Below are 10558 nucleotides of genomic sequence, written 5' to 3' on the forward strand. Positions count from 1 at the left end.
AAGTTGCAATTGAATATAATGGTATGGTCCTGCTTTCAAGGAAGTTTTTTATGTTTTTCTTTATTGCTCTAAAGCAACTACCAACTGTGTGGAGGTAATACGGGTGGGTAATACGGGTGGGTACCTTAGATAAGACAAAACTGACTGGAAATGACCACCTGACATTCATTTTCACACATTTCACTTAACACAGAGCAGCTTCTCTGCAGTAAAAACAAAAACAAGAACATTTTTGATTTGATTTCATTTCCCCAGCTGGTGACGTTAAACAAAGCCCATCTACGGGTGCGTGCGGTTAGCTCGCGTGGTTTGCTGATGTTGAATAAGCTGTGGAAAACCGTAGTGTTTATCCATGTCACGGCACATGAGGAGCTGTGGACATTTGCAACAGGATGTGGACATTTACAAACTCTCTTCCTGTTGTGTACACAGATGTTGGCAGTCACACTTATTGATCCTCCACATACACTTCTCAAAACACCTAAACACATTAATGTGCATGTGTCAGCAGAACTCCGGAAATGGCCATCATACGGCATGTTGTGTTGAGTGAGTGAAATCAAATGGGCCTCGTTCAGTATGGGTCATTCTGGTTGTAGAGAAAGCACAGAGACATTATACAGCCAAGAGGAAAACAACCGAAACAAATGAAACTGAATCTAGAAAATGGTTCTCGGATCAAGCAGACACAATTTGTGATCTTCTGGATTAGGATTAGGGTTTCTCAAGCAAACTTCGGCAGCCTGTCAACATAAGGTGCCTTTGTTAACATCTGGAGGACTTTCTGCAGTCGAACAGTGGGGCCGTGAAGTCCAACCAGTCAAAAAAACTGTTTAGACATTTTTAATTAGTAACCAAAGAAGCAATTCCTGTAGTTAGTGTCAGTACCAGAAAAAGTTTTAGTTTAAGCAGTTTAGTAAAGATTTGAATGGTGTTTAGGTGCACAATGAAGTCCTGGAAGTGATGAGGCAACAGGAGACACTTCTACATCACCATCTACATCTGAAACAGCAGCATTTCAGAGGTAATATTTAGCTTTGTTATTTGAGTCTGTCAGCGTGTGGACGAGGGTTAAATCAAACATTCCTCATTGGGATGTGAAGGAACACCTCCACCACTGATGTAATGTGTGCTTGAGTCTGTTTGTTGAGATAGTGACGCTCTTCAGGAATGTAAAGTGTCTATTCTGTTATTTCTTACTGGCGTCTGCAGACAAGAAGCCGTTTCTCAGCAGATGCTGGTGTGACAGGAGCAGTCAAGAATTAACGAGCGCCGGGCCAACTCCCACAAACGTCTCAGCTTACAGTTTTCAAAGAAATGACTGGTGATTCACTGACTGGAATCGTGGGCAGAGAATCGTACACAGAAATCCTCATGTTACGTGGGACTGCGTTGTAGAGGACATGTCTCATTAAAACTCTTTGCTGGGTGAACCACGAAGAGCACTGTGATCCGGGTCTCAGATCTCACGCAGGGAAATCAAACGCTCAGATCTCCTTGTTTCAAGCCATCAACAGCAAATCAATGTGCTTTAATGTTTTTGCAAAACTATTTGAAGATCAGTGTGTTGATTCATTCATGTTTTTCATGTTTTTCATAACCTCTTTAATCAGAGCTGGTTGCTGGAGTTCTGATCTTTTCACAGATGAAGCCATTGCAGAGTTTAGGAGAAGAGCGGTTCACTGAATGACGACCAGGAGCTGCATGGCTCCAAAAGGGAGTCAACCTCTGTCAGACCCCCATGTTAAAAGTTCCAGTATTATAGCAGAAATAAAGACACTTAAGTGTGTAGTTAAAACTATATAAAACCATAATCAAGGGCATCTTGTTGCTTTTGAGTGACAGCTGCATTACAGTGAACAGTGTTAATAGCTGAATGTAGTCATTTAAACTACGTAGTGCTCAAGATTTTTTAGTAAACTTAAAGGGGACCAATTATGAAAAACAAGTTTTTTCATGTTTTAACATATATAAAGTGGTCTCCCCTCACCCTGCCAACACAGAAAAGATGATATCCCATGAAAATCTGCAAGGTCTGCCCCCCCCTGCCCGACTGAATCCCCCAGTGTCATGTGGTTTCTATGGGCCGTTTAGATTTGTGCATTTTCTTTACGTCACCAAAATGCAAACCACGCCCTCGGTCTCCTCCGCTGCTGAAACCACGCCCACCACCAGCTCTGCCGGCCGGGGCTCCGCCATTGTTTAGAAGCGGTGGCTGTTTGAACAGCGAGGGAGAGTAGAAATGAGATTTTGCATCGACATTTACCCTCATAAAAGGATCAGATCCCACAGCACGGACCCGGTAACTGCACACGAGTCAGCGGTAAGTTCCTTTTTTTTATGTTATTTGTATGATCTTTGCATGGGCTAAGGAGCCCCGGGCTCGGAGCTCCAAACCCGGAGCTCCAAACCCGGAGCTCCGAGCCCGGAGATCCGAACCCGGGGGCTCCGGGCTCGGGGGAGCCGGCGGCTCAGTACCGTAATACATTTTTCTTCTGTGGTTTCAGATCTTTCAAGCACCTGGAGCTGTTCACATTCAGAAGACGCGCGGTCCTTCCTTGAGCCAGCAATAGTGCATACATTTTATTTATATATTTTAACAATAAAGTTGCCATTTGTGAAAATTCAGTGTTGTGATTTCTTTCAGTTACAGGATTCATTTGTCTTGTAACATAAGAAGTGAAATGATGAGGAATCGGAGTAAATAACCGTGGTGTACCTGTTTAGAATTAAATTCAATCTTCCTGTTTGAAGACGAGGTGACTAAAGGCTGATTTATGGTTCCGCATTACACCAACGCAGAGCCTACGGTGTAGGTACCATGGATGTATTATAAAACTGGATGGGACGTCAAAAATGGCCGCCCATTCATTTCAATGCATTCTGCTCAGCCAGCGCATACGCTGAAAAAATCTCTGACTTCCGGGTTTACTTCCGCATACACGGGCCCATAGAGCATGCGCAGTTGAGTCACCTCCCAAGATGCTCTGGGGCAATGACGCGAGTATTAATATAATATGTATTAATATAATATCTTAATTAATGTATATTATTACATGTATAGTATTACATATATTATTAATGTATTAATATAATATAATTACATAATATATATTAATATAAAACATCCGTGGAGTGCACGGACACGGCTGTGACGTCAGCCGTGACGTCACGCCCAGAAAGAGACTTTTCTTTGACTTTTCTGGCCGTTAGAAAACATTTTTGACGGATATAAAGTCCATGACTTAAAAATATAGAATACAAAGATTAGTAATTGTCGGTGATTACAGCTGGAGGTGTCCTGTGAACAGTTTTAGAGGCTTCTCTTTTACTATTGCGGTCTATGGGAAAAAAGCTTTCTGGGCCCAATGGGATTTTTTGTTGCAGTACCGCGGCTGGCCACTGGGAAAAATCGGCGTGGCTTCTGGGCGCCAGACCCGGGGGCTGGTAGGTACGCGTCGATTTAACGCAGAACCGTGGACACGCTTTGCTACGCAGCTGCTGCTATTCTCCCCGGAGGGAGGCTTTGTTCCCTCCCCTCCTACACGTCATTCAAGCAGCCAATCAGCGCAGAGCCTCATTATCATAACCCCCCCCCCCCCTTCCCTTAGAATGGAGCACAGAAAAAGGGGTTAGAAGCGGTAAATCTTTAGACACGGCCCACAGGCTGAATTTCTGATTTATGTAGAAAAACAAGCTTTAGATTGTTTTTAAGACATTCAAGGCCTGTTTAAAATATACATTAAATGCCATAATATGTCCCCTTTAACCTCTCAGGTATGAATTAAGCACTAAGGGAGCTTAAACACTCTTATTTTAAAGATAATTTGGCTTATTGTACTGTTAATTATACCAACAGATGCTCACTAGAGACTCTGTGTTAGTCTGGTAGTGATGTCTCCACGCAAAGCTGCTGGACAACATTCAGAATGAAGCTTTTGATTAAATCAGACGCACCTAGAGACCTCCCAGAAGTGGGTCAGTGTGCTCCTGGAGGAACACCACAGCAGCCAGATGCATGAATGATCCGGATGCACAAATTACACGTGTTTACTACAAGATTTTTATAAATGAAGAAAATTTATTGGGAATTTGCACACCTCATACATACATGCGTATATACTGTATATAAGCATGGCATGACAGAATTACAACGTGGTTAAGTTTTGCTGTTTGCAGAGATGTCAATCCATTAGAATATATCTTTTGTTGTTGTGTATTTAATACATATAAATGATTATACAAAGGCCTCTGCTTCCATACAGGATAGAGGATGTCACAGGTGACATGCACAGAAGGTTAATGGGCAGTGCCGGGTGGAAAAAATTATATTTTCACAAGGAACAGAGAAATCGGATGTTGCAAGAATTTGCACAAACACACCGTTTGTTGTGACAACACAAAAATGCTGGTTCTGTAAGTGACATAATGTGGTCTCTTTCATAATAAATGACCCCGTAGCTCCCTGCAGAGAAACTCCCTGCTAAACATGATCACAGCTCAGGAGCTTCTTTGATAAAAGACACTCAAACAGTTAAAAAAAAGCATCTGCTGTTGTGAACCATCTTCGCAAAAAAGGAAATCTCTGAAGACTTTCTATCAAAGTTGTTGAACTACAACATACTTACGTTAAATATATCGTTGCTAAAGTGCTGAAAGGAAAATGTTTTGTGGACTGAACAAAATAACGTTGAATTGCTCAGGAAGAATACTAAGCTAAGGACACAGCTCAACATCATCAGAATTCACTTCAGCAGGGAAGCATGGTGGAGGCAGCATCATGATTTTGACTTTTAAAGGTTTACTTCCTTTAAAAGTCCCATATTGAGCATTTTCAGAGGTGTCAAGTAACAAAGTACAAATACTTTGTTACCTTACTTACTAGTAGAAATTTTGGTTATCTATACTTCACTGGAGTAATTATTTTTCAGACGACTTTTTACTTTTACTCTACTTTTACTTTTACTACTCTACTATTTACATTTTCACGCAATTATCTTTACTTTTTACTCCTTACATTTTAAAAACAGCCTCGTTACTCTATTTCATTTCAGCCTTTAAAAAAAACTATCCAGTTAAATTGCTCCATCTGGATAGAGTGAATTTGGTTGTGGTTGTTTCAGATGTTCTTGTCCAGTTTTGTTCTTACATCCGTTCCCTCAGATTCCTGCAACTAAACTTGCATGTACATTCCAATAAAGGTTAGGATAAATGATAACATGCCTCTGAAGTTTGACTTTTTGCACCATTACAATACTTATAGGCAACTAGTCATCATATCTCCTGCTCTCTGAAACACATGTTAATGCTCAATAGTACACATATATGGTTCTTTAATATATTTACATTATACTAAGATGCATTCATTTTCAATGGCTTTTGTCCTTAATGGCTTTTCCCCCCTTACATTACTTTTACTTTTATACTTTAAGTAGTTTTGAAACCAGTACTTTTATACTTTTACTTGAGTAAAAAACTTGAGTTGATACTTCAACTTCTACAGGAGTATTTTTAAACTCTAGTATCTATACTTCTACCTGAGTAATGAATGTGAATACTTTTGACACCTCTGAGCATTTTTGATCAAACTCATAATAGAGTTGTTTTCAAATTCCCCCGAAGGGAGATCCATCTACTAATGAATCAACTTTTACTTTTACTGCAACACAAAAACCCTCAGATGTTTATGAAATCATGCAGCCTACATCTTCTCTACCTCTTTGTACTCTGTGAGCATCCTTTTTGTCTCCATCCCTTCATTTCCGTCACGTTACTACCAATCACATACAACGGAGACAATCGGAGGACACGATTGATTGATTGTGTGTTATCAGCTTAAAGACATCCCGTTTATTTGTTGTTGTGTCTCAGATTAGAGTTGGATAACATTTTGTGGGCAAAACACCAGTTAATTTCAAAGGGTTCCCATATTTTTTTTTAAAGATGTGTTATATGAAGAGGACATTTTGCACTAAAACACACCATTTCAATAGAGGTCACATACTCTGACAGCCACACGGCACCCATTAATAGATGCATGAGGGTGAACGAGTTCAGGTAACCGCAGTAGATGTACAACAATGCTGCCTCCAGCTTCTGCACACACATGGAGTCCTCTCACGGCACACGGATAATCTGAAAGTAGTAGCTAACTGGACAGTATGAAAATATTCAGACACACTGAACTTTGGGAGAAGTGCAGAAAGTAGAAACGGCAGAAACCTTTTCTCCCGCTGCAGCCTGAGCTCATCTGCCGTGTGATGAGATGACAAAGAGTGTCTGCTAGATGAGCCTGCTCACCGTCGGCTTGTATGACTTCGGGGTATGCGTGAGTTTGTGTGTCCTTTTGTATGGTTCGTGTCATTTGGGAGTGAAATATGACACGTTAAGTGATCGCTGGATGTAATAGGAAGGAGCATGGCCTGGGAACGTCTCATTAACTCCCACTGACCAGCTGATATCCTGGGAGGCTCAGCAGGAAGCCCGGCGTTCCCACTAAACTGACATTAAACCCTCTAGAAGAGACCTGTAGTGGGCTGTTTATTTGAAGAGGCCCACCAATGTCACACGGCTGACGTCTTTTTGTAAGGAAGTGATGCTTCAAGTTTATTAGTTTGCACTTCAAACTGTTCTTGGAAGAGCAGTCAATAGCCCGCTTCTGCCCAGATGGAAAATGCTTCTAGAGGTGTTGTTTAAAGCTAAAACCCTCCAACCTGTGTCGCCAAAACAAACCTCTCAAACAGCTTTCCCAAATCTGACTCCGACCAAACATCGACAAAGTTGCTCCAGCGGTCCAAATGAAATAAACGTGTGTAACTAGTCATTAGCTGTTAGGCTTAATGAAGGAAGGGTTTTGGCTCATTCTTCGTTTCAACATTGTTTCAGTTCATTGATATTTTCTTCCAACGTCCCAACACAGCCTCAAAATGCTTTACAATGTGTTTCTCATTTCTCAGAGCACACGCACACGCCCACACTACAGTGCTTCTATTATATACACACTCTATATGGAGCGGGTTGGAGATGTTTATGCTGAAATGCCATGTTTAGTTTTCTGCCATCATGGTGCTGGGCATCAAGTCTGAACAACTGCACTGTGGTCTCATCTGTCTACAGGACATTGTTCCAGATGTGTTGCAGTTTGTTCACATACAGTTTTGTGGACTTCAGTTGTACTGCCACATTTTCTTTTTGGATAGAAGACGCATTGTGATCCTTCCAGACAAACCGTCATTATGTTAACGTGTTAACATAATTAAACCTGTTTGGTGAAATGTATAATGATCCACATGATTTAGAAATGGTCTTACAATCCATCCCAGACTGATGTGCTGTAATAATTGCTTCTACAAGACAACAGGTTATGTCTTTTCCTCTTGGCACTGTGTTTAGACACACCTGAATGCTCTAGACCAGGGGTGTCAAATGTGCGGCCCGCGAGAAGTTTCCAACGCAAAAAAACGAAATGTTAATTTACTAAAAAGGAAGGCATAAATAATTGTCATGAATCGCAGCATATCCGATAATACATTTCTTCTACAAATCCATCGTTATTCCACAAAGAGAGCAGTTTTCGACATTTTTTTAGTTTTCTAGAATGCATTTGCCGATTTTATTCCTTTGTAGACGGTCGTTTATTTTTATTAACTGACTACTATTATATATTTTCGCAGGAAAAATATCACTGCTAAAAAAGATGATAGAAGATATTTATTCTGAGAATTTCAGTTTTGAATACGAGGATAGTGACAAAGTAAAACAGTTAAAAGAGAAGTGCTGACTTTTTCGGCACACTGGCGTAAATATCCGCGCCAATTTTTAAAAATAAATACACTTAATTGTACTGGAAAAATCTCTAAATCACAAAGAAACACTCTCGGATGTAATAAGAAAGATTTAGCTTTTAATTAAATTTCCTATAAAAAAGCGAAATATAAAAAAAAACATACTTGTTTCTGTTTATCTTTGTAAAATGATATTAAAAGTATCTTACATCATTTGAAAAAAAACGAGAAATTTCAAAAAAAGATCCTGAAGAAATATATTTTACATAATTAGAGTGTAAACAAAGTGCATATTTCCTTTAAAATTAACTAAACTGATATTGGATTAGACAACAATAGTGAAAAAAAAAGAATTAGAGAAAACATTTTCCAGACCGTTTTTGTTATTTTGAGCGTGCGGCCCGCGAGAAAAAAATTGGTCAAATCCGGCCCGCCGAGCAAAATGAGTTTGACACCCCTGCTCTAGACCAACAACCGGCCAAAGCGTCTGTTTTTATAGAAACATCTGCTGATGTTCAATTCAACTGAGGGCAAAGGTTGCATCACCGAGCTACAACCTGAAGCACTGAGGGGTACTTAGTATTGCCCACATGTTTTTTGTTCTTTTTTGGCTTAAACAGTTATATATTGTTGTTTTTCTTAGGTTGAATTTACATAATATTAATACCCACTATGGTTAGATATTTTTTTATTGTGCTTTGCAGAAAATAAATAAAATAGGGGGTAGAACTTTTGAACAGGTGCATCTGATCTAGGACCACAGCTTGAACTAACATACCTTCAATCAGAACATCTTAATGGACAGCAGGATCGCTGTAAAAAAAACAACAAAAAAAACATCAGAGATGAGTCAAGTCAATAGAAAAAACAAAAATCAATCAATCACTTAAACCAGTTATTATGAATGCAGGCTAATCTGATAAGTGGATTCAATTCCAACGAATCCACCACTGAATTCCATCATACTGTTGCATGTGAGTTAAGTAGGAAAGATATAAAGTGTTTATGTGTGAATAAATGCTGCTGACAGAGGTATGTGCTGCAGACTGGGAATGCTCGGGGCCAGTGTGCGAGCATTTAGTCACAGCAGGTATCTGGGTCAAGAGCTCATAATCCCGTCTCATCCTTTTAACCCGCTCTCTGATTCTGGATCTGCTGGACGGAGGGACGAGCACAGACAAACAGAACCAGAACAAAGACAAGACCTTTTAAGTCATTGATCAGGTGGTTTGTTGTTGATTACAGAAGCTTCATTCTCACTTTCTCATTTCATTTATTAGCTACTTTATTCTCACATTTTTTTTCTTGACTTGAGAAATGTTGTGCCATGATCGCTCCAGTTGCAAGTTTGCAAATATGTGGATTAATGATTGTCGGTGAAAAATCATTTAACAGATTAAAGTTTTACCCAGTTTTTCATTTGATACTTGGCTGCACACACACGGACAGTTTATGTCTCAGACTAGCTGCAGGGCTGCAAAAAAAAAAAAAAAAAAAGGAGGAAATATGCTGTTTCTGCTCCAGTTCCACATAATAAAGTCTGTCACTGGCATGCCACAATATAAATATATATATATATATATATATATATATATATATATATATATATATATATATATATATATATATATATATATACATATATATACATATATATGCATATATACACATATATATATATACATGTATGTATGTATGTATGTCTGTAACCATGTCTCTAGGCGATTTCCAGAGACCCAGAACATGACCCCCGAGCATTTATTACATAAACAATGCCAGGTAAAAACTCCCCTAGTGAGACAAAAAGCTTAAACCCAACAGTGGCAAGGAAAACTCCCCTTCAGGAGGGAAGAATAACAGGACCTGGACCCTCCTGCCGATGCCACTTCCTCAGTATGTGACAGCAGGGAAGATCGCAGTGGCTGCAACAGACTCACAAATCATCCTCAGCATCAACCGGCAGATGTTAAAGGACCTCAGCCTCCTCCTTGTAGACAGCCTGACCGTTTCTGGTCCAGTCCAACTTGTTATTAAAGTACACCCCCCGCTACCTGTATTCCTCAACAGTGTTCACAGATGAAACAGCGGTCACTGGTGTCTTCGTCCTCCTCAGATCCACCATGAGCTCCTTTGTCTTCGTCACATTGACCTGCAGATGAGCCAGCTCAATCCAAGTGACAAAGTTGTCCACAACAGTCCTAGATTCATTCTCATCGCCTTTTTTGATGCAACCAACTATTTGGAGTGAGTTTGATTATTACTTTGAGTTATTATTAGTGAGTTTGGAATAGTTGTTAACTTTGTCAAAGTATATTTTCAGGACATTAGGTTGTGTATGAATATGGTAGGTTTCACAACAGGCTCGCAGATGTAAGAAATAGGTATTATGGCAGGATGTACAATTTCCCCATTGGTGTTCACAATGGAAATGTCCCTTTGGGATTACACGGGTGGACCGGGGCCCATCCTATCTGTCATCGAGAGAAAATCCTTGAAGGAGACTGGCTGGCAGATGCTCTGAAAGCAAAAGAAGAGCACCAACAAGCAGGAACAGAAACCAAGACGACATGAAATGTCCAGAAAAAAAGAGGATGTTCAAATCACCAAGATGATGGCGGCTTTCTTAAATGAGGCCTTCAAGAAAGAACTCATGGCACCCCAGAGGAGAAATATCCTGCTGAAAATGACTGAATGATGAAAAATATATGAAAATATATGTTTAAAGACAGAAATTGTCAGGAAAAGCCCTAGCTGGATGAAATATCCTACCAACA

At 39.9% G+C, this 10558-nt stretch overlaps 1 protein-coding gene across 1 annotated transcript in view; it reads left to right on the forward strand.

Moving 5' to 3' along the window:
* Positions 1-10032, forward strand: part of LOC133445600 (uncharacterized) — a 30190-nt gene extending 20158 nt beyond the window's left edge. The window contains exons 3-4 of the mRNA XM_061722925.1: positions 9629-9774; positions 9898-10032. Of these exons, the coding sequence (XP_061578909.1) occupies positions 9629-9774; positions 9898-10032 (281 nt within the window). The remainder of the gene's footprint in view (positions 1-9628; positions 9775-9897) is intronic.
* The last annotated feature ends 526 nt before the right edge of the window (positions 10033-10558 follow it).

This window comes from Cololabis saira, chromosome 6 (assembly GCF_033807715.1).
Source record: "Cololabis saira isolate AMF1-May2022 chromosome 6, fColSai1.1, whole genome shotgun sequence".
NCBI classification, from domain to species: domain Eukaryota; kingdom Metazoa; phylum Chordata; class Actinopteri; order Beloniformes; family Belonidae; genus Cololabis; species Cololabis saira.